The sequence below is a fragment of the Spermophilus citellus genome (genome assembly GCF_964194105.1).
Source record: "Spermophilus citellus genome assembly, chromosome: 16".
Classification (NCBI taxonomy): Eukaryota; Metazoa; Chordata; class Mammalia; order Rodentia; family Sciuridae; genus Spermophilus; species Spermophilus citellus.
In genome coordinates this window covers 12,461,717-12,487,157 of record NC_138196.1, presented here as the reverse complement: position 1 = coordinate 12,487,157, position 25,441 = coordinate 12,461,717, and the positions used below count along the sequence as shown (strand labels likewise).

Here is a 25,441-nt window from a genome sequence, read left to right as displayed (position 1 = left end):
CTGTAAGCCAAAAGCATCAAAGACACCATTCCTCTAATTTATGTAACTCTTTTAAATAAAACTAAATCCTTAACATGCCATCAGAAAAATTCAAGTTCTTTAAAAGAATTATCAATTCTTGATGCTAAAAAGTCAATGACTTTGTCAAGCTTCCCTCAGGTGGATGCTAATGACTTTTCACTGCCACTACTTTCTAGTTAGAGGTAGAATGTTTTAGAATCTGGATGAATACTTACATCAACAGAAAAGACTTGTTCATGTTTAAGCGTTTCTTCATTGTTTAGAGTTCTCATTATTGTGGATTCAGGCATCACGGCCGATCCAACACCCTGAGAACTATTTATGAACATCTCCTCACTCTTTGATTGATCAATATTCAAGCCATGAACATCATTTTTATTGCTTGAGGTTTTCTTCTTTTTTGGCTTCTTATGAGGGTTTTGTCCATCCAATCCAGCTCTTCTTTCTCGAAACTCGGCAAGCTACAGGAAAAAGTATCATTAACATCAATGATAATTTTTCTTTGGGATCACTTTCTTTAAAAGATCAAACTATCACCAAATTAAAATGATGATAATAATATAGATGACTTCACAGTTTCAGAATAACTATTGGATTGAATATTCGGGTTGTAAAGTTTGTAACACTAGGTACTTGTGAATGAACTTATTAAATATTGAGGGGAAAGAAATGAACATGTCAAGTCTAAAGAAGAGGAAATTAGCTGAGTTAGGGGAATAACTATTCTATAACTAGAATAGGGGAATAGAGGGACTCTCATTCACAGTATAATCTCTGGATTTAAGATTATATGAAAATACACACAAAAACAAGGAGCTCCAAACACACTTGTTCTGTTCTACTACTTTATACAAAAGATATCGTCTATAATTATCTTTTATACAAAAAAGATAATTAGCCTATTAGCTATACAAATGCTCACTGCAGCCATATTTATAGTGGGAAAAACTTACAAGTAACTTAAAATTTTAAACAGCAGTGTTTTATCATTTGTCTGTCATCATCAGAATTTGTACCAAACCCTAGTCATCGATACGTTATCATTTACTTAATATATTTTAAACAGTGTATTTTCTTTAAATTGAAAGTTAATATCACTTGTTATTTCTTTTAAGAGATAAATTGAAAATAAAAGAAATGATAAATCTATTATTGAGATTTTAGTTAGAGGTTGCTGAAGGCTATGAAAAAAATGGACAAAATAAAAGACTGTTAAAGACAGACAAGCATCAAACAGATTTTCGTTATCATAAGCAGAAAGAAAACTGAAAACGGTAAAAACTTTCTTACAATACTATCCAAAGTTTTTTAAGACCTAAAATATTTTCTTACCACCTAAAATCAGAAGTACACATTATATACCAGGTAACACTAGACTAATTATGGTGAACTTATATTAAAAATACCAATGCAAGCAATTGCTATTAAAGACTTTGTGATACAATAGCAGGTATAAAGTAGTATTGTAGCATATCTATTTCTTTTCATGAAAGGAAATTTATACTTCATTTTTAAAAAGATAAGGCAAGTCTCAGGCTCATAGCTTTCAATGATTATATCCAGTATGAATTTAAATATCATTATATTCATAGGCATAGATAAATTCTGGAAAACTACAACCTTAACAACTTTTGTTTACATTTGGAGTTCAGATTACAGGTATTTTTCCTATTGCTCACTTACATTTTATTTATTTATTCTTATGAATTTTTTTTGATGGACACAATACCTTTATTTTATTTATTTTTATGTAGTACTGAGGATCAAACCCACAGCCTTGTACGTGCTAGGCAAAGGATCTATTGCTGAGCTATTACTGTATTTTTTTAAATAGAGTTAAGTTTTCTGATTTTTGTATAAAGCAACTACTGACAAAGACTTCTTAAATTTAATTTGAGCTCCTGAATCACTCTTAAGAGGAGAAAAAAGAAGACCACATGTAAGTTCCTTTCTGCCTTAAAAAGAGGAAATATATGCTTAGAATTACCATAACTATTAACCAGACCAATTACAAAGACAGCAAATAAATTTCTTATTATCTAAAGTATTAAAGCAATCTTGCTAATGTTACTATCAAAATATGTGGCAAATATATTATTTATAAATAACATTTTATACTTAAATTATCTGCTGTGGATGAAGAAAAGCATATAAACATGTCCTATTCCCTTAATTAAGATATTTAATTCATAAGTCAAAAATAGCTCATGATTATACTTACAAAGTATAAAAATATTTCACATTTAACATTTTCCCCAGTTATTTAGTAACTACCCAGTGGGTTGAGGAACAGGTGCAAGACCAGTTGCCTCTATTTGCACATTATTAAGCTGCTGGAATGTACTTGAACTACTTGAAGCATAGCAGATCATTCTTAAAAATAAACTAACTAGAATATTGGCAAATACTTTATCTATAAATAGAATCAAAAATCCAGGAGCATTATTTTAAAACATCCCTTAGAGAGAATGCAATGCCAAAAAATAAATACTAATAATGAGATTTCTAATATACTCAATTTCAGAAACTTCTTGAAATATCATGTTTCTGCATTAGAATATATTTAGTCAGCAAAATTTATCAAGGCAAAGATGATGATTTTGCTTAAAATTCCAAGTGTCAGATTATATCAATAATTTATATCTAATATTTATTCAAATGTCAAATATATAACAAAGGAAAAAAATTATTAACTTTGCATTATAGAAAGAATGACTTAGGTCTGGGGATGTGGCTCAGTGGTAGAGTGCTTGCCTAGCATGCACACAGGGCCCAGGTTAAACCGTCAGCACAAAATGAAAGATAAATAAATAAAGAATGGAAAGTTTGATTTAAACAACAACAACAACAAAAAAAAAACCCTCCAAAATAAGAATATCTGTTACTAAATGCAAAAAGTAGCACACAGATATGGAATAAAAAGTACAAGTAGTTCCATTATAGTATTTAGAATGAATCACTTCTACAGACATAATTAAAAAGATAATGTTCTAGGCCTATATTACTCATTATATGATTTATATTATTTTTTCAGAAAAATTAACCAGAAGGTAAACCCCATGAGGGCAAGGACTTTTTTTCCTCCCTACTTCTATATATTAAAAGCCTAGAGCAATATTAAATAAATGTATGTTGAATTTTTTATCTATTTTTTTAAAAGAGAGAGAGACAGAGAGAGAGAGAGAGAATATTTTAATATTTATTTTTTAGTTATCGGCAGACACAACATCTTTGTTTGTATGTGGTGTTGAGGATCGAACCCGGGCCGCACGCATGCCAGGCAAGCACGCTACGGCTTGAGCCACATCCCCAGCCCCTATGTTGAATTTTTTAAAAGGAAAAGGGACAGGAGGGAGGGGAGGAAACCCAGACCCTGCAGCACCTCCCTCCGAGCGCAGCGCACCCGGCTGCCGCAAACTCTTTCCCCAGGCCTCCTCCCACCCTTTCCCGGCCACCGCCTCCCACCTCTGGCCCGGCGGTCCCCTGCTCTCCTACCTTCTTTCTACCAGCTTCTATCTTTCTCCTTCTTTCTTCGTCCTCCATGGCTTCTTAGGGGTAGGCAGGGAAAGAACAGGGAGGGGGTCGGGGGTAGAAAGGAAAAACCGGTTCAGACCAAGGTGGGACAGCTAGCTCTGGGATCCAGGCCGCAGAGCCCGGCCGGCCGGGCAGGAACAAAACCAGTCAGTAGCTGCAATCACTGGCCAGTCGTCCTCGTCCACACCAGTACAGCAGTAGTCACCACCATCTCCGTCTCCAGGTAAACACAGAGTGAGGTGGGAGTCAAGACACGTCACAGCATGCAGGCGCCTGGAATGCCTCGTTGCCTGGCAGGTGTGCCCGCGGCCCCGCCCCGGCGGCCTCGCGGGGCTGAATGTTCTAACCCAGTCCTTAGTGCGGGCTGGGGGGCTCCAGCCTCCTGGACGACCCCCACCGTTCAGGGGATTCAGTGCTTCCAGAACAGGGCCGGCCCCCGCACCGCCGCGGCCCCTCCCCCCTGCGCTGCAGCGGCCTCCGGAGCGGCCTGGCCCCCCGCCGCCGTTGCCCTCCCCCCGCGCCGCCCTCCCCCCGCGCCGCCCTCCCCCCGCGCCGCCCTCCCCCCGCGCCGCCCTCCCCCCGCGCCGCCCTCCCCCCGCGCCGCCCTCCCCCCGCGCCGCCCTCCCCCCGCGCCGCCCTCCCCCCGCGCCGCCCGGCCCCCGCGCCGCCCGGCCCCCGCGCCGCCCGGCCCCCGCGCCGCCCGGCCCCCGCGCCGCCCGGCCCCCGCGCCGCCCGGCCCCCGCGCCGCCGCTGCAGGCCCCCCCCTGTGGCCTGGCCCTCCCGTGGCCTGGCCCCATGGGGCCAGGCCCCCTGCGCCGCCGCGGCCCGGGGGCCCCCCCCCCCCCCCTGTGGCCGGCCCCCCGCGGCCTGGCCCCCCACCGCTGTGGCCCGCCCCCCCCCATGGCCGGGCCCGCCCGCCCCGCTGCCAACCTGGATTAAGGGGATACACTTTTTTTCTCAGCAGCACATAGATCCTTCTCTAAAATAGACCATATAATATCATACAAAGCAACTCTTAGCAAATACAAAAAAGTAGAGATACTACCATGCATTTTATCGGATCATAATGGAGTGAAATTGGAAATGAACTACAAAATAAAAAATAAAATTTTCACCATCCCTTGGAGACTAAATAATATGCTACTGAAAGAACAATGGGTTACAGAAGACATCAAGAAGGAGATTAAAAAAATTCTTAGGGGTAAATGAGAACATAGACAGAACATATCAAAATCTCTTGGACACTATGAAAGCAATACTAAGAGGAAAATTAAATGCATGAAGTTAATTCCTTAAAAATAAAGTCAACAAATAAATGACCTCACACTATATCTAAATCCCTAGGAAAAGAAGAACAAATCAGCAGCAAAAGCAGTAGAAGGCAAGAAATAATTAAAATTAGAGCTGAAATCAAAACAAAAGAAGCAATTGAAAAATTAACAAAAAGTTAGTTTTTAAAAAATTAATAAAACTGAAAGTCCCTTAGCTATGCTAATAAAGAAAAGAAGAGAGAAAACTCAAATTACTAGCACACATGATGAAAAAGCTAATATCACAACAGACACTACAGAAATACAGAGGATAATTAGAAAATATTTTGAAAACTTATACTCCAATAAAATAGAAGACACTGAAGGCATGGACAAATTTCTTCAGTCATACAATTTGCCCAGATTGAATCAGGAAGACATACACAACTTAAACAGACTAATATCAAGTGATAAAATAGAACACACCATCAGAAGCTTACCAGTCAAGAAAAACCTAGGATCGGATGTATACTCAGCCAAGTTCTACAAGACCTTTAAAGAAGAACTCCTAAATACTATTTCAGGAAATATAAAAAGAGGCAGCAACTTCCAAACTCATTCTATGAAGCCAATATGACCCTGATACTAAAACCAGGCAAAGACACATTAAAGAAAGAAAACCTCAGACCAATATCTCTAATGAACATAGATGCAAAAATTCTCAATAAAATTCTGGCAAATCAAATACAAAAACATATTGAAAAGATTGTGCACCATGATCAAATGGGATGCAGCCCATGGATGAAAGGTTGATTCAACATACAAAAATCAATAAATGTAATTCATCACATCAATAGACTCAAAGAAAAGAATCATATGATCACCTCAATAGATGCAGAAAAAGCATCTAACAAAATACAGCACCTTTACATGTTCAAAACACTAGGAAAACTAGGAATAACAGGAACATATCTCGACATCGTAAAAGCTATCTATGCTAAGCCTCAGGCCAACATCATTTTAAATAGAGAAAAATTAAAGGCATTTTCTCTAAAAACTGGAATAAGACAGGGATGCCTTCTTTCACTACTTCTATTCAACACAGTTCTTGAAACACTGGCCAGAGCAATTACACACATGAAAGAATTAAAAGGATACACACAGGAAAAGAACAACTCAAACTGGCACTATTTGTTCATGATATAATTCTATACATAGAAGACCCAAAAAGCTCCACCAGAAAACTTCTAGAAATACTAAATGAATTCAGCTTAGTAGGATACAAAATCAACACTCATAAATCAAAGGCATTTCTGTATAACAGTGAAAAATCCTCTGAGAAAGAAATGAGGAAACTACCCCATTTACAATAACTTCAAAAAATAAGATACTTGGGAATCAACAACAAAAGAGATGATAGATCTATACAATGCAAACTATAGGTCCCTAAAGAAAGAAATAAAAGAAGACCTTAGAAGATGGAAAGACCTACTTTGCTCTTGGATAAGAAGAATTATTATCATCAAATGACTATACTACCAAAAGAACTATACAGATTCAATGCGATTCCAATCAAAATCCCAATGGCATTCCTCATAGAAACAGAAAAAGTAATCGTGAAATTAATCTGAAAATTAAGGGACCCAAAATAGCTAAAGCAATCCTTAGCAAGAAAAATGAAACATCACTATACCAGATATTAAACTATACTACAGAGCAATAGTAACAAAAACAGCATGGTATCAGCACCAAAACAGACTGGTAGACCAATGATACAGAATAGAGGACACAGAGACTAACCCCCCCAAATTACAATTATCTTATATTAGACAAAGGTGCCAAAAACATGCACTGGAGAAAAGACAGCAACAAATGGTGCTAGGAAAACTGGAAATCCATATGCAACAAAATGAAATTAAATCCCTCTCACCTTGCATAAAAGTCAACTCAAAGTGGATGAAGGACCTAGAAATTAAACCAGAGACTCTGTGTCTAATAGAAGAAAAAGAAGGCCTAATCTTCATCATGTGGTATTAAGCCCCAACTTCCTTAGTAAGATTCCTATAGCGCAATAATTAAAATCAAGAATCAATAAATTGGATGGAATCAAACTAAAAAGTTTCTTCTCAGCAAAAGAAACAATCTGAGGTGAACAGAGAACCTACATACTGAGAGCAAATTTTTACCCCCTCACACATCAGATAGAGCACTAATCTCTGGGGTATATAAAGAACTCAAAAAGCATCAAAAAAAAAAAAATCAACAAATTGGCCAAGGACCTGAAAAGACACTTCTAGAAGAGGATATAGAGTCAATCAACAAATATTTGAAAAATTCTCATCATCTCTAGCAATTAGAGAAATGCAAATCAAAACTACTCTTAGATATCATCTCACTCCAGTCCGAATGGTAGCTATTATGGAGACAAACAACAACAGTGTTGGCGAGGATGTAGGGGAAAAAGGCACACTCATACATTACTGGTGGGACTACAAATTGGTGCAGCCAATATGGAAAGCAGTATGGAGATTCCTTGGAAATCTGGGAATGGAACCAGCATTTGACCCAGCTATCCCTCTTCTCAGTCTATACTCAAAGGACTTAAAAACAGCATCCTACAGGAACACAGCCACAACAATGTTTACAGCAGCACAATTCACAATAGCTGAACTACGGAGCCAATCTAGATGCTCTTCAGTGGATGAATGGATAAAAGAAATGTGTCATGTATACACAATGGAATTTTAATCATCAATAAAAGAGAATAAAATCATGGCATTTGCAGGTAAATGGATGGTGTTGGAGAACATAATGCTAAGTGAAGTTAGCAAATCCCAAAACAACAAATGCTGAATGTTCTCTCTGATATAAGGAGGCTAACTGATAGAGGGGTAGGGATGGGAAACATGGGAGGAATAGATGAAATCTAGATAGGGCAGAGGGGTGGGAGGGAAAAGAAGGGTCAGGGGACTAGCAAGGATGTTGGAATATGATAGACATCATTATCCAGAGTAAATATATGAAGACACAAATTGGTGTCAACATACCTTATATACAACCAGAGACATGAAAATATGTGTTGTATATGTGTCATAAGAATTGTAATGCATTCTGCTGTCATTTATTTATTTTAAATCAATTTAAAAAACACTGGCAAAAAAGAAAAAGAAAATGCAAAAAATAAAAATGAAAGAAAGAAAAAAAGAAATGAGAGAGTATATGCTAAAAACCAAAACCAAAACTAACAATAAAACCCCAGAATGCTTCCAGTAATCATACTGTGGAAGTATTGAAATTTTATTCTTTGACTGATATGTATTATATTTATGAGACATGGAAATTAAATTATTCCCTCTATGCTTCCAAACCAGAGTTAACAATGTGGAAGAAACAGTATTCAAAAAAATAAAGCCGATAAATAGAAGCTCTACTCTCAATTCAGTATCAATATACACATGGAAGTACAAAGTTCATAAGCATGTATGTATATACACACATAATATATATATACACATATAAAGACATGATAAATACGTAAAATATATACATATATACACACATATAAGATATAACAAGTAAATACTTATATATACACATATTAAAGTATATCCTCAAATCCTCCCATCCCCCTCCAGTCTCTCCCAGGTCCAGTGGAACTGAGGGGTTCCTAAGTGCTGACATATGGATGCAGTAGTCACTGTGACCCAGCATGCCTGGTGCAGTCAGCCGATGACTGCACCTCCTAGCAACCCTGGTGAGTGGTGCTGGTAGGTGGGTGAGAGGCCATAGGTCAGATTGGCCACTCCCCCCTGTAGACCCATGCTCCACTTCCAGTGGCTGAGAAAGTGAGTGTTGCATTTGTTAAAAATAATGTGTCTTTGGGCATTGGTCCCTACATCCATCCTCATACCATGGTAGGTGAACTGGTGCTTGTCTTGTATCTTCCTCTGATGTGGCTGGGACAGGAAGCTCCTTGCTTGCCTGCACAGGGTGAGTCAGAGTGCTGTCTGTCCACCCATCTGTGACGTGAGCAGATTTCTGGAGAGTGACCAGGATGCAATATTTCTCTTTTGCTAACTACAATAAAATTAAATATGTGTATTTATATAATCTAATATAGAAGAGTATTTTAAAGCCACAATTACATTTCAAACTTTTTTTCACTAAAATATATTTCTCCTGATACACATCAAATTTTGTCTCTTGTTATTATTATCCCATAGATTTCTTGTGTGGTAGATAAGCATTATGAACTTTCGTAGATTATTTTCACTTATATATCTTTTGCTAGTATATGCAAAAAATCATGCTAAGGTTTTATTTACATTGAAGCTAATTATTAGTTTTCTTTGGGGATGCACTCAAGTAATTTTAAATGATACAGAAAATTAAACTCCCACTGCCCTTAACATAACACTTTCTCTTCTGCTATTTAGTAAAAATGGATCATGCCCGTATGCTATCAAGTGCAAGTTAAGAGTAGAGCTAAAGAAATTTCTTTATTGTATGTGAAATGTGAGTTTTTTGGAAAGCGAATTGGCTAAAAGCAATTTAATGAGGTACCTTCTAAATTGAGGTGATAAGAGTAAAAAGAAGGCTTTGTAGTGCTGCAGTCTGGCTGGGCAAAATAACCGGGAGGTGAAAAGCAACTTGAAGGTTGAAGCCAGAACTGCTTTATTGAGGAGAAACTCAGCGGGAACTGAGCAGGAACTCAAGGTAGCGGGAACTCAAGGTAGCAGGCACCACTTTATTGCTGAACGGCAGAGGTATATATACCTAACTGATTACACACAGCTTGACTCAATTAGCATTATCTAGATACACCAGTCAGCCAATAAGGAATCCTTATCATCTTAATGGCTCTGTGGCGTTGCCTCACAAACCACTCCTCCTGGCAAACTGCCAGATGCCATCTTGACTTGATTTGTGGTCCCCAACATTGTAGAAGTTGTGAGAAAGTAATTTAGATGTTCCTGATGATGTCTAAGAGGCCTGGGTGCCTAGAATCAATCTAAATCTGAAACTACTTCAAGGATATTGATTAGGAACACTGTGTTGTGTACCATTTTTGTATTTATCTTTGCTTGTTGATCTGCAATCACTCTTAAGACATTAATTATTTATTGTACTGTTCCATTTAAAGAGTCAGAGAATGAAGACATAAATCTCCAAAGACCAAAGTGATGTTCCTGAACAGGAAGTTTCTCTATGTATCCTGTATCCATGACTACTTTTTAATTTTTCATTATATTTCAACTATAATTGGAAAAACTCTCATATTACTTTCAGGTCTATATTCATGTAAGTTTCGACTTATCTCTTGAATGTCCCAACTTCAAGAGATAAGTCAAAACTAATAAAAATAATTTATTATTTACCAAAGACATATTTAACCTAAACTTCTATGATAAATATGTCTTTGGTAAATAATAAATTAAAACACCTCATTATGTATAAAGCCATAAATAACTTTCCGCATCATTTATTATTTACTACCAGCAAGACATCTGTTAACAGTTTACACACATTATCTAATTTAACACCTATGGTTCCTAATAGGCTCCATTTAAAGATGCTCAAAGATCACTGACTTTTCCAAGTTTTGAAATATTAATGGAGAAAATGGGCATTTTAACCCAGTTCTTCTCAGGCTGAAAATTAAATGAATTATTGTTTAAAATATTAAATACAAAATCATAACTGTGTGAAAAATTTAATGAGCCAATTTTTAATTTTACATTGAACTGGCTTTATATAGAAAAGGCTAACGTAAGAAAGGGTAATGAGAGATTTGATTGCAAAATTATTTTAAATGACTTCACAAAAAAGAATCCATAAATTGCAAATAAAATTAGTATTATATCTATCAAATAGTAAAAATTTACATGAAAAAGTGATATTATCAATTGAAAAAAAAATAATGCTTGTACAATTAGGAAGAGACAGGGCACATACCTTACTAAATAAGAAATACAGAGGCAGCATTAACATATAAGAAATGCTAAAACACATACTAATATGTAAAAATTTTTAAGGTAAAACATCATTTTAGAATTTAGAGATGGGCAATATTTTTTTAAAAAAAAAATTAAAAATATTTGTTAAAAAAATTGCTTTGAAAGAAAGAAAAGAGAATTCCAGGTTTTAAATATGTTGGAAGGAAGAGAGAAAAAAAAAGAAAAAGGAAGAGTAATCAATATGAAAATCACTCAAATCAGTCAATATAATGAACCCCCCCCCCAAAAAAAAACAAATAAAAAACACCAATGCACAACAGAATGATCAAATTTACTGGATTTTAAGTCCACTACTTATGGTGAAAAAAGATAAATTTATTACCACCATATATTACAAAGGTAATATAATATTTCCTTAGACTAGAAAAATGAAGAATAGTGTTACTTTATTAGATAATTAACAACTTGTGCAAATGCCTGGAATTTTATTGAGTTTGGAGCTGAGAATTAAACCAAATGTCACAAAGATTTACAGATTATCTCATAGTGATAACATTTTTTTTTAATTTTTTGCCTACTAAGAGTTGTTTCAGAGTAATGTCTTTATTGTTTCCACAATTTAATAACTGAAAACTGTGTTGTAAAAGATGGAGGACAATGGGAAAAGTTTTAGCTTCATTTGGACTAATCAAAGAGCAAATTAATGTACTTCTGATTTTAAAAAATACTAAAAAATATGAACACCTTTTAGCTCATGAATATTCTTCCAAAATATAACAAGTTATATATATATATATATATATATATACACACACACACACACACATATATATATGAACACTACTTGTATATGAAGATTACTGTGACATTGTTTATAGCATCTGAAAATTGAGTGTAGCTTCTACAAGTCTATATAAAGAAATGGATTTAATTTTAGCATATCCATTACGTGAAAAAAATTATTAACTTAAAATTATTTACTCTAATAATAGGTATAAAAAGGTAATAAAGTTGAAAAAAACATGTTTGATCCTGGTTTTGAAAAATGCTAATCCAGTAGTAATGATTCATAAGATTATACAGAAAATATTAGCCATAATCAAGAGGATAATTCTTTTTTATTTTACATTGAACTTTATGAACATAAAAAATTGACATCCTATTCCTAAAATATTGTTAGATGTTTGACAATAGGTAGAAATAATACAAAATTAGAGAATGAGTACTAATGCTAAAATTTAAGCTACAACTTTATTCCCACCTATGTGAATAATGAAACATTATTTTTAAGTGTTCCTCATTCTTTGGTCATTTGAAAATGTAAGGCTGTATATGAATATATTTGAACATGAAATAATATTTATAAAATTACTTTTTTTTCAGAATAAAGTCTTAGAACTCTAAATTTTCTTATGCTTCATAAAAGCACTATTGTGGTTCTTACCAGGCGAATAATAATAACACTAATAATAAAAAAATTTTTCAAGGCCGAGATTTCCCTTTCATGCTCAGAAGATAAACAGACAATTGGCACCAAATTATAGATTTGGGAAAAGAAAACCTTGATCTGTCAGTACAAGTAGAGAAAGTGAAGCTCAAGTGCTGAAAAAGGATTTGATAGTACAACAGTTTGTTTGTTTGTTTTGGTACCAGTGATTGAACTCAGAGGCCCTGGACTACTGAGCCACATCCCAGCCCTATTTTGCATTTTTTTAGATATTTTTTAGTTGTTGATGGACCTTTATTTATTATTTATTTGTATGTGGTGCTGAGAATAAAACACTGTCACATACTTTGACAAGTTTACACACACACACACACACACACCCCTTACCAAAAGCCATAATTAAATAATTGCACCTGGAAGTAACAAACATAAAGTTTCAAAGGTCTCATGCAATATTAACCCACAAATTCTAAATGTACTTATGATTGTGGAATCCCATTTTTAATTACAACATAAATTAACAAATCTAAATAATACAACTACCATAAAGCTAAAATTCTCATTTATGCGGCTATGAGTTAAAAGAAATATAATACCAAAATCTATTGCATTTTCTGGCATGGAAGCAAAAACACAATATAAATTTAGGCTTTTCTATCAAAATTACAAGAACTAACCTTCTACCCAGAAGAATCCAAAGACACACAAAAGCATCTGCATTATTTTACATATGAGGTATATGGAAAAAAGTCTCTCCCCAAAGTAGTAAGAAACAACTTCTAATTTCCTAAGAAACTTGCATTTTACATTTGTTTTTTTTCCCTGAATCACTTACACAGCCACAAAGAAACTCAGATATTAAAGAACTATAGAAGTTAAAAGATGTCCTTTTCAATAGCCAACAGTCACCAAAGACTGTGACAAAAGAAAATAGATATAAGTATTCCATGTTACTGTGCACAAGCAAGCCCAAAGTTTTACTGCTTCACTAGTTAAATCACTAAATGTTAAGCATTATTTCATGAACTTAAATGAAATCTGGCATATAAAGAGAAAAAATATGAGATAAGTGAAACTTACTTTCTATTTCACAGAAAGACTTTACTCCATCTAAAATAATCCTGTGACCTTGTGGAAACAGTCCTGGGTTAAACACTTAAAGTACATTCCTTTACCAAATGTACCAGTACATTACTGCTCTGAAAGCATTCAATATGTCCACTATGTTCTCTAGATGTACATTCATACACTGGTTTAAGCCATTTGCAGAAAATCAACAGAAACCCTTAAAAACGTTTGACCTGACATGCAACTTTAAGACATGTGAGTTTTAAATTGACAGATCTTTACATCTTTCATAATGGAAATTATCAGAATATACTCTGAAAGTCAAGTGATTCTTCCACAGAGCAAAGTTAACTTGACCTCCTAAATGGTACAGATTTGACACACCATTTGGAAGGCTAAAAGAAATACTGATTTACTTCTTCTCTAAAGCAATACTGTTCAACAAAATTATAATGCAAGTTACACACGTAATTTTGAATTTTCTAATAACTATGCTAAAATGATAAAAATACAATTTTTAAAACACTTACTAAACATGCCAAATATTATTTCAACATGTAATAAATATCTTTAAAATATTTATTCTTTTACAAATTGTACTAAGTTTTCAAAATCCAGTATGCCTTTTCACACTTTCAGCATATCACACTTTCAACTAACCACAACATCCTGGTCCACAGTCAGAATGTGGCAAGTGGCTACACTATTGAGTAGTATACTTTTTAAGTAATATTTTGAGATCTGACATACCACTCTATTTATAATTAGTTCACATTTATGTCTCCTTTTTAAACTGAAATGGCTGCGACTACAAATATGAGCAAAACTGTTAGTTCACTGGATAAATCAGGATCAGATCCCCCTTATCTGGGGATCTGGTTAACACACACAATAAGTAGAAAATGGATTATTCCTTATTATGTCTCAAGTAGTCTTCAGAGATGGTGCTGATCAACATGAGCAAACACAATTTGTAGCAAAAACACAAGTTAAACACCAAAACATTTTTATATTAAATCATAACACTGCTTTAATTATAGCATCCCTTCCCCTCTCATTCTTGAGCACATACTTCTATGCAATTTATTTATAATATTGCTCTTTAAATTTGACAAATTTTGTCAACCATACAGTCACCATTCAAAAATAAACAGAACACTATATAAGGCACAAATGAAAAAAAAAAATCAACCAGCTACTTTTAATACAATTTGTCAACCAATCTTAAATTCTGAGTTCCACTGAATTTGATTCTTCTCACAATTCCAATTAATTTACTGCTAAGAATTTTCCCAAGTCATTGGGATATTTGCTTAAAATGTAAATAATTCCAACAATGTGTTTTCTAGAAAATAACAACTACAACCATAGCGTAGCACATAAAATTTGTCCTTTAGGCAAGTTACTAAATAAATCAAACAGAAACAACTATACTCCTGTTTAATGCTTTTACATTTTGTAACACCATATTCAACAATTTCTAAATTTGGAAAATCAGTTCAGATTGCACACAAGCACTAACTTTAAAACTTAAAACCTTACAGGTTTCTACAAAATACTTGTGAATAAATATATTCCACAGAAAAACAACAGAAAAATCAACACCACTCAAACAAATCTCAGCAAGAAGCACAAGATTACTATACTCATAAGTACAGAATATATGATACATGCTAAGAGTATTTTTCTCCTAATTTAATTTAATTCACCTAGGCAATTTTTGTTTAAAGCATTTGCAAAGCTTTAAGGAAGCAAACATAGCTAGCTAGCCTCTTCTGCTGCACATACATTCAAGGATAATACATTCATCTCCTGATATTGTTCCACAATTTAGAAATCAAAACAACAAAATTTGTTTCTTACCTGCAGTTAGGAGAGGATTAAGGGTTATTTCAGCTAGATCCTTCTGAATTCTGTTAGTGAAATGGGAACAGAAAAAAAGGATTTGAGACAGTCTACAGAATAACCAGAAAATCAGAATGCCCTCTACCATCATGCAGGTAAATGCAAGGCTGGTTTTGCCTTCAGTAATGCTAACATGGCTGCTTCCTCTTTGTTCTTAGAGGCATAACTCAAACTCCTTAACAGAAAATTGCAGCTTTTTTCTCACTTGCTGCTGTAAATAGGTAAGTCATTTACATCTGATTTGAGAAAGTCCTCCACTACTACTCAACAAAAGGATATAAAATCTATTTTAAAACTCTTTTTACCAAAGAAATTCTCTTTTCAAGCTTATATGCAAATGAGACAAAACGCAAGGAGGAAAAGCACTAGAATATTTTTGACAATGACTTCAATCCACTTTTACTGTGGTAAAAATTAGAAAGCTATTGCAAGAGCACACTAATAGTTTTGTCAATATTTCATCTGTTTTAAAAAAGTTTAAAATTTACAAATACCTTTACCAATGAAAAACTTCCAAGGACTATTTTAGCAATCTTACTTAAATATTTCTTTTCTCTGATCTTAGGTACAGCATGTAAATTTACATTTCATACTCTTGGAGGAAAGAGGGCCTTGAGGTAAGGGGAAAAAGAGCATTTCTCTGATTTTCTTGAAATTTAAAATGTTTTCAAAAGTTGTTTAATGTTCTCTCCACAAGATTACAACACACTGAGAAGAATTTTAAATTATTTCAAAGACTGCTGCTATTCAATATAATATTCTCAAGTTCATCAGTGTTTGATTAATGGTGCAATGACAGTGAAAATGTATAGAAAAATAAGAACATGAATCACTATAAAATGCAATAATTGATCAGTTTTTATATTCTCTTTTTCTTTTAGTTGTGATCAATGAAAAACAACAAAACATCAACATTAGGTAATGCTATAGGTACATTTTATGTTTGATACAAGAGTTTACTCAATAAAACCACTATCGATGATGGAGTCCCATTGATGGATTTTTTTGCCATCATACAAAATAAAAGTCAGCAGGAAACAAATAATCTTTCACTTACAACCAACAAAATGTTTTTTCCTGCTGTTGATTTTCACTACTATGTCAAGAACATCCACGAGTTTTAAAGATGTGCAAAGTTTTAACAGCAAAGTGACACCTGAGATTGTTAATGGCTACTTTTCAGTTTTATTTGTTCTCACAAGAAAGGAGGGATAACTACAAAAAAAATTATACCTATTATGCAGGATTTAAAGACTTGTTTGTAAAACTATGCAAATTTAAAATCTGCTTTCAAAAAAAGCCAAGTCCTGACATCAACATTTTTTTAACAAATATAAACTTTTTTGATCATTTCCTTTCATGAAAAGTGACACATTTCCTTTTATGAAGCTGCCACCACAGATGCCTGGACTGACACCCACGTGGACACGTGCTAAATTCACTCAAGAGTATAACTCACAAAAGGAAACATCCCCAATGTACCATCTAATTCAGTTTCACAAATTTTCCTTGCCAACTCCTTAAACTGTCAGAATGAGAATTCAGTCTCTAGGACTCTTGCTGAAATTACCAAAGTACAGAATAAGTTTGCTTAGAAGCATAATTTTAATGAGGACGTTTTCATGCTCCCTAAAGGATGACAATTCATTCAAGTACAAATAAATTGGTCATGAAGTATTTCTGGAGTATTGCTTGGAAGACAACCTGACAATGTTACCTTTTAGCACTAGTGGATAGCTTAGCAGTGGTTTTGCTAGAGAGTTTGGTGCTCTTCTTCCGATGGGTGGCAGAAGGTTCTTTCTTCATGATCTTCAGGCTCTGGAGCAGCAGGGTCTTGCTGGCCCGAATCTGAACTGCCACTGCTGGTGCTGGCGCTGTCATCATCATCGGACATTTGCTTATCACTGGCCATCTTCATGAAGTTATCACTTGGAAAACTTTTTTAAAGAGAAAATGGAAGAAATGTTAATCTAAGAAATCAATCAACAGCTTTTCCTTATCTTAATATCATTCCCAAATTGTATCTTTATAAAAAGGCTTCAAAAGTGTTCACATTCATTGTATGAAAATGTTACTGGGGATAGGATGAGTCTTACAATGCCAGCTCTCAGGGATTGTCCAAAATCACCCACTCACATTTTTTTCCATTCCTTGGATAATCTATCAATTGCCTACTTTCTCAGAAGGCATGAAAAAGATTTGCAGGGGAACTTAAGGAAAGAATTATTAACAACATATGACACACTGTAAGTAACAGATTTTTATGAAAAATGTTAAGTCACTACAGATCTAAGTAGTCACAGACTGACTATTTCCCGGAGGAAAACATTTCCTGTTAACCGCTCATATGCTTATTTAAGGTGAACATTCCTCTTCTATGCACGTAAAACCTTTAAACACAACACTGGGAAATTTAAAACTCAACTAACAAGCTACTCTAGCCTTTTCCACGGCCAGCAGTGAAGATTCATCCAGCCACCACCATGGGAAAAGCAGAATCCAAACTGCAATTTCTGGAAAAAAAAAAAAAAAAAACCCACACATCATCAAGGTTCCTTGCTCAATCTTTACATCACAGGGGACATTTTATCCAAAATTAACGAAAAGAAGGGTAAAAGCCCAAGGAAAAACAACAAAATCCCAAGAACTGCAACAAACCTCTGCGCCCTCATAGGCCAGCCGATGCTGCTGCCGGCGTCCACGCAGCTCCACGGCCCTTTGTGGGGAGGGCCGCCCATGGACAGCTCGCGGCCCAGCCGCCAAACAATAGGAGCAGCCCACAGGCCCCACAGCTCGCGGACACCGGTGGCGCGGACGCCCGCGTGCCGCCCTAACTGCCCACCCTCCAGGACCCCAGCCCCGCCGCCCTACCTTGCCACCTGAAGGAAGCTGCCACCGCTGCCGCCCCTACTGCCCCACACGCGGACCCCAGCCCCGCTGACTTACTTTGCGTCGGAAACGAAGCTGCCGCCGCCGCTACCGCAGCCCTAGCTGCCCCCAAAGCCGACCTCAGCGCCGCCACCTTACCTAGCAGAAGAAACGAAGCCGCCACAGTCGCCGCCCCGCCGCCCCGCCGACCCCCCGCCACGCCGACGCCCCGCCCCGCCGCGCGCCACGCCGACCCGTCCCGCCCCGCCCGGCCGCGCACCACGCCGACCCGCCCCGACCCGCCGCGCGCCACGCGGACCCGACCCGCCGCCGACCCGACCCGACCCGCTGACTTACCTAGAGGACGGAAGGAAGCTGCCGCTGCCCCTACTGCCGCACACGCGGACCCCAGCCCCGCCGACTTACCTCGCGTCGGAAACGAAGCTGCCGCCGCCGGTACCGCAGCCCTAGCTGCCCCCAAAGCCGACCTCAGCGCCGCCACCTTACCTAGCAGAAGAAACGAAGCCGCCACAGTCGCCGCTGCCGCCAACCTGGCTGCCCCCCCCCGCACGCCGACCCGCCCCGCACGCCGACCCGCCCCGCACGCCGACCCGCCCCGCACGCCGACCCGCCCCGCACGCCGACCCGCCCCGCACGCCGACCCGCCCCGCACGCCGACCCGCCCCGCACGCCGACCCGCCCCGCACGCCGACCCGCCCCGCACGCCGACCCGCCCCGCACGCCGACCCGCCCCGCACGCCGACCCGCCCCGCACGCCGACCCGCCCCGCACGCCGCCCGGCCGCGCGCCACGCCGACCCGACCCGCCACGCGCCCCGCCGCCCTGACCCGACCCGCCGCGCGCCACGCCGACCCGACCCGACCCGCTGCCTTACCTAGAGGACGGAAAGAAGCTGCCGCTGCCCCTACTGCCGCACACGCTGACCCCAGCCCCGCCGACTTACCTCGCGTCGGAAACGAAGCTGCCGCCGCCGCTACCGCAGCCCTAGCTGCCCCCAAAGCCGACCTCAGCGCCGCCACCTTACCTAGCAGAAGAAACGAAGCCGCCACAGTCGCCGCTGCCGCCAACCTGGCTGCCCCTCCTCACGCCGACCGGCCCCTCCACGCCGACCCGCCCCGCCGCGCGCCACGCCGCCCCGCCCGGCCACGCGCCACGCCGACCCGCCCCGACCCGCCGCGCGCCACGCCGACCCGCCCCGACCCGCCGCGCGCCACGCCGACCCGACCCGACCCGCTGCCTTACCTAGAGGACGGAAGGAAGCTGCCGCTGCCCCTACTGCCGCACACGCGGACCCCAGCCCCGCCGACTTACCTCGCGTCGGAAACGAAGCTGCCGCCGCCGGTACCGCAGCCCTAGCTGCCCCCAAAGCCGACCTCAGCGCCGCCACCTTACCTAGCAGAAGAAACGAAGCCGCCACAGTCGCCGCTGCCGCCAACCTGCCTGCCCCCCCTCAGGCCGCCCCGCCCCGCCCCGCCCCGCCACGCCACGCCACGCCACGCCACGCCACGCCACGCCGACCCGACCCACCCCGCCACGCCGACCCGACCCGCCACGCCGACCCGCCCCGCCGCGCGCCAAAAGGTTAAAAAAATAACTTTTGGGAAAAGAAGTAGAAGGGTGCACTAGTATTTGAAATAAGGTAATAATAATTTTTTACTATAATTAGTTGTTTCTGGGTCTCATTTCACTCTTTTCTTTAATTATCTATCCATTTTTTAAGTACCCCTATAGGTGTTATTGGAAAATATTGGCATTCAGTGAATAATGCCACCAATTTTCTGTTCTGCAATATCAAAGAACTATTAGAGATTTATTGCAATGAATAGTTTTATTTAAAGGTAGCAGTGGGTTTTCAATGTAGAAATTACTAAAATAAATTTGGGAATTCTCAAAAAGTCTGTAACAACCATATTTGATGAACTCTGTGTCATAGTGTATAAGAAAAGTTGCTTCCCTACCCCAAACCAGACATAATTGGAATAACCTTGTGTAGGATCAGCATATACAAGTTTAGATGAGGACTTTTGAATCTTTTCTTTTTTTACTTCCCACCTACAACATGGCTTATTTTTTATAAGCAAATTTCTATACTTGTGAAACCTCTCACACATCTCAAAATTCACTAGGGATCCATAACAATCTAGAAACAAACATATGTGAGATAGTGTATAGATTAACATATGAAGAAGTTCAAGAAAATATTGATCTCCTCAGACACGGTGCAGCAACTATATAAAAAGCTAAAAATTGAAATTGAAAGATAATACTCCCAAGAATTACTAAGAATCATGTAGTCTTTGGAAGCAGATTGTTTAAGTAGGAAGCTCTTGAGACTGATGTCCACTGCATCTTTCATATGAATATTTGCTCTGGTTTTGAGGGCCACCAGATTTTATCCAGTACACTTTTGACTTTATATAGCATATTCAGAAAGCCCACCATTCTCTTTATAAACCTATGCATGGTTTATTATACATCCATTGAGTTTTGGCACAGACTTTTCCCTTCTTTTAATATACCTAGTCCATTAGTCTTGTCACATTCAAATTTATTCAGTCTTCATGAAGTAGTGTAATTAAATTCCCTATTGTCTTTAAAATGAAATCTCCACCTAAAATAATTTCTATATTCTAAAGCATTTTATTGTAGTATCTAGAATCTTTATAATTACAAACAAATGACATTCTGTCTCATTTTTACCATTGTGTTTCTCATATTACTTTCATTATGAATTGAGTATGTTCCACTATTCTACTGTTTTTGTGTGTGTGTGTGTGTGTATGTTTGTGATACTAAAGATTGAACCCAGGGGTTGCCCTGCCACGGAGCTACATCCGCAGTCCTTTTCCTTTTTGTTTTGATACTTTTTTTTTGGCTTACTTTAGGCTAACTCATTTCATCTTAGTTCTATAATTATATCTTTATTACTCACCACCAGTCTAGGCAAATGTCTCTAATTATTTAGCTTTTTTGATGTTGCTATTGGCAGATTCCTCAAGAATGGCTCATGGGCATAATATTTACTCAGTTTTTGTATGTTAAGGTAATTGTTTCTATGTGCCCTTTGCACTTGAAGTCTAGATATAAAACTTTGGTTCATATTTTCATTTCTTGGATATCTTAACCATTCATTTCTCTTTCATCATAGTCTTCCACATATAATGTGATAATAATCTCAGTTTCTTTCCCTTGAAAGTTTTTTTGCGCTATTTTTTTGTCCATAAGTAGTGCTGAAATCAAACCCAGGGCCTTATTCATATGAGTCAGCTTCTTTACCTCTGAGCTATATTCTCAATCCTCTTTTTGTCTATTAAGTCCAGAGGATTTTTTCTTTTAAGTTATAATTTACTAGAATATTGGGGCTGGGGATGTGGCTCAAGTGGTAGCGTACTCACCTGGCATGCCTGCGGCCCGGGTTCGATCCTCAGCACCACATACAAATAAAGATGTTGTGTCCGCCGAAAACAAAACAATAAATATTAAAATTCCCTCTCTCTTTCTCTTAAAAAAAAAAAAAAAGAATATAACTTAGTGGTGATTTTTATGGGTCAATATTATTTGGTATACAATATGTGCTTTTAGTACAGAATTTCAAATAGTTTCTTTATTTCAGATTTTTTTTTTACATTATAATTTGTTCTTTCCCCTTTTACATATTTTCTCCGGTGATTCATATTATATATGTTGATTTTTCTTTGCTGATCTTCATTGTTCATCCTATTCTCTTGAATGTCTTTTTTTTTTTTTTTTTTTTTTTTTTTTTTTACCAGCAATTGAACTTAGGGGTGCTTAACCACTGACCCTCGCCCTTTTTTTTTACATTTTATTTTGAGACAGGGTCTTGCTAAGTTGCTTGGATTCTCATTAAATTGCTGAGTCTTTGAACTTGTCATCTTCCTGCCTTAGACTCTTGAGCCTCTGTGATTACTGTGTGTGCCCAGCTTTTTTTCTTTTTTAAATTTAAGAAAATTGCTTTTGTTTCTTTATTTCTCTGTCTTGTGCTTGGAATCAAACCCAGGGCCTTATGCATGCTAAGCATGCACTGAGCTATACTCCCAGCCATTATCTCTAACTTCTTTTTTTTTTTTTTTTTAAAGAGAGAGGGAGAGAGAGACAGAGAATTTTAATATTTATTTATTTATTTTTTTAGTTCTCGGCGGACACAACATCTTTGTATGTGGTGCTGAGGATCGAACCTGGGCCGCACGCATGCCAGGCGAGCGCGCTACCGCTTGAGCCACATCCCCAGCCCCATTTTTTGGTTTTGTTTTTGTCGTGTTGGGGATTGAATCTAGGGGATCAGACATAGGGCTTCACACATGCTAGCCAAGTGCTGTAACCTTGAGCTACTCTTAGTTTCTTTTCTTTTTTTTTCAGTACTGGGGATTGAACCCAGGGGCACTCAACCACTGAGCTACATCTCTAGCCCTTTTTATTTTTGAGACAGGGTCTTGCTAAGTAAGCATCCCAGGCTGGTCTTGAATTTGTGATCCTCCTGCTTTAGCCTTGGAAGTTGCTGACATTACAGGCATGTGCCTCTGTGCTTGGCTGAGCTACTTTAATTTAAATCTTTACTTGTTGTGTTTATTTTCATATTCTTTCTAGCTTAGTTTTTATTTCTAAAATGATTTTTTTAAATCTCTAAAATTCTTTCTTGAGTTTTATCACCTCATTTGTGAGTTTTTCTAACTTAAAGTTATTTTTTATGTCTTGTAATATCTTTTTTTTATTATTTTGTTGTAGATCGACACAATGCCTTTATTTTATTTATCTATTTTATATGGTGCTAAGGATCAAACCTAGGGCCTCACACATACCAGGCAAGCATTATACACTGAGCCACAATCCATTGTATTATCATCTTAATACATTTTAACTTGTTTGTAATAGATTACATCTTTAATCTATCTTCTGGCTGTATATTTCTGACATGGTTTTATTGCCTCTAGCTATATTGTCCAATATGGTAGGCCCTGGCAATGTGTGGCCTTTTAAATATAAATCAATTAAAGTTAAATAAAAAAAATTACCTCTTCACTTGAACTTGCCACATTTCAAGTGCTCAGAAGCCACATAAGGCAAGTAGCTACCACTTTGGACAGTACAGATATAGATAATCGCTCTCTCTTCTTTTTTGTGGTAATAGGAGTTAACCCAGGGATGCTTTACCACTGAGCTTCATCCACAGCCCTTTTTTTAAAAATTTGAGACAGGGTCTCATTAAATTGCAGAGGCTTGAATTTAGGATCTTGGTGCCTCAGCCTCCCAAGTCTCTGGGATTATAAATTTGTGCCACTGTTCTGGGCAGATGTGGATGATTTCTATCCCTGTAATTTCTGTTGTATAATGCTCGTCTATAAATGTTAATTCTATTTCTTTTTATGCCCTTTACAATGTTTTTTTTTTAATATTTATTTATTTATTTATTTTGGTTTTTGGAGGACACAACATCTTTGTTGGTATGTGGTGCTGAGGATTGAACCCGGGCCGCACGCATGCCAGGCGAGCACGCTACCACTTGAGCCACATCCCCAGCCCCCCTTTACAATAGTTTTGTATGGGATTTGATATAGAGACTTCTCTGCTCATTTTGTTGTGAGATTAGTTTTTCTTAGCTATTAGAAATTAACATTGCTCCCCCTGCTATTGATTTTATATGGTGTTAAGAAAATACAATGGCTTGTTGTTTGAGATCTCATTATTGTTCCCTTCCTGCATCTTTTTTTTTTTATAACCTTAGTGTTTTCTTTTTTAAAATATATATATATATATATATATATATATATATATATATATATATATATATTTTTTAGTTGTAGATGGACACAACACATGCCTTTATTTTTATGTGGTGCTGAGGATCGAACCCGGGTCCTGCCCATGCTAGGCGAGCGCTCTACTGCTGAGCCACAATCCCCCTTCCTGCATCTTTATTTGGACCTTCTCTTCCATGGTTTGTGTGTATCTAGCCTCCTCAAGTTTTCAGCAGTTTCTCCTTTCAGTGGAGCTCTGTCCTGAAAGAGAGTCTTGGCTCATCAGTTTTGAGACATTATACAGAGTGGCTATATCTCCCCAGCCCTTTTCAGCTTTACTACTGATGCTTCATGCTCACCTGTTGCTTAGTTGGACAGAAATCATTGGGCCACCTTCCTTTCCATTGAGAAACTATTGTCTGTTTTGGAGTTTTGTTGTTCGAAGGATCTTTACATCCTCTGTTACTTCCCACTACATGACCTCTGCATGTTTGCAGGTCTTATTGTATTTTGTGTCATAGAAATGTCTTCTCATGGAGCTTTGCTGTTTAGTTACTCTGTTTTTGTGGAGTAAATTAGGAAGATTGAACAACTATGAAGCCATTTGTCATCTTTGCATAAGATTTTAAAAAAAGTATGATAGTGGTATATTTTTAAAAAAGATCTCTCTTATTGATATAAACAAGAGACTTTATAAATAAAACATTATAAATAAGTTATTTGGGAATTGTGTCAAAGTGGAGTATGGTGGAAAGGTGGATGAAATAAGATTGACAACCAGTTGATATTTACTGAATTTGGGTGATGGGAATGTGAGGATTTGTTATATTATTCTTTTTTTGGTTCGTACTTTTTTAAAAAAAATAATTAATAAAAATAGAAGAATGTAATGAAAACGTTAATATTTTCAGTTTTTTATAACAGACTTTCCATTTCTCCCCGTCTTTCTCAATTATTTGTATTACATATATAGAAAAGGACATCTTAACATTAGTATGTTACATAGATGATACGAGTGTACAAACCAGGGCTTGTCATTATATCTTTTCCTTTTCCTATCTGTCATACAACTCTTCAGAGTTCTTCTCCTTAAAGTTGCAGTTCATTGTCTCTTTTATTCCTTTGGTGTTAAATGTGTTTCACCCACTCCACACAAAAACTCATGTCTCATTCAGCCTTGTTCTTGAATATCTTTGTGCAGTGCATATAATTTTCCTTTCCATCTGAAGGGCTTTTTTTTTTTTTTACTCAATTAATTTTTAGAGTCTGTAATTCTTCCTATTCAGTGAGGGGCTTAATGTTAATTTACATATTATCTTTAATTAGAACAGCATAATTATACCTTGGCACTTAAAATTGACATTTTGAGCTTCATTTTTTACATTTATTTTGGAGAACTACTAGCACCTACCTCCTGATGTGGGAGGAACTGAGTGTATACGAAGAGCACTGGCCTGGAAACCTCTTACTTGCCTGGCTCAGAGTGGGTGTTGAGTAGATGTTAGTTTTGCCTTTATTGGTGATATCTTTTTATAATTTAATCACATATTTAGAACATACATGTTTTTAACTTGACTTTGGTAAGAAGCTGTAAAAAATTATCGATATTGTCTTCTA

The 25,441-nt window shown here is 37.7% G+C and overlaps 1 protein-coding gene across 1 annotated transcript in view; it reads right to left on the bottom strand.

Annotated features, from left to right (window-relative positions):
• The window catches only part of LOC308635089 (A-kinase anchor protein 9-like), a gene marked incomplete at its 3' end in the record, with an annotated part of 43,651 nt that extends 24,360 nt beyond the window's left edge, over positions 1–19,291 (bottom strand). The window contains exons 1-7 of the mRNA XM_081269342.1: positions 19,201–19,291; positions 19,015–19,152; positions 17,612–17,695; positions 16,900–17,119; positions 15,141–15,190; positions 3,517–3,569; positions 237–482 (exon numbers count right to left, since the gene is read on the bottom strand). Of these exons, the coding sequence (XP_081125468.1) occupies positions 237–482; positions 3,517–3,569; positions 15,141–15,190; positions 16,900–17,069 (519 nt within the window). The 5' untranslated portion in view covers positions 17,070–17,119; positions 17,612–17,695; positions 19,015–19,152; positions 19,201–19,291. The remainder of the gene's footprint in view (positions 1–236; positions 483–3,516; positions 3,570–15,140; positions 15,191–16,899; positions 17,120–17,611; positions 17,696–19,014; positions 19,153–19,200) is intronic.
• Between the last annotated feature and the right edge of the window lie 6,150 nt (positions 19,292–25,441).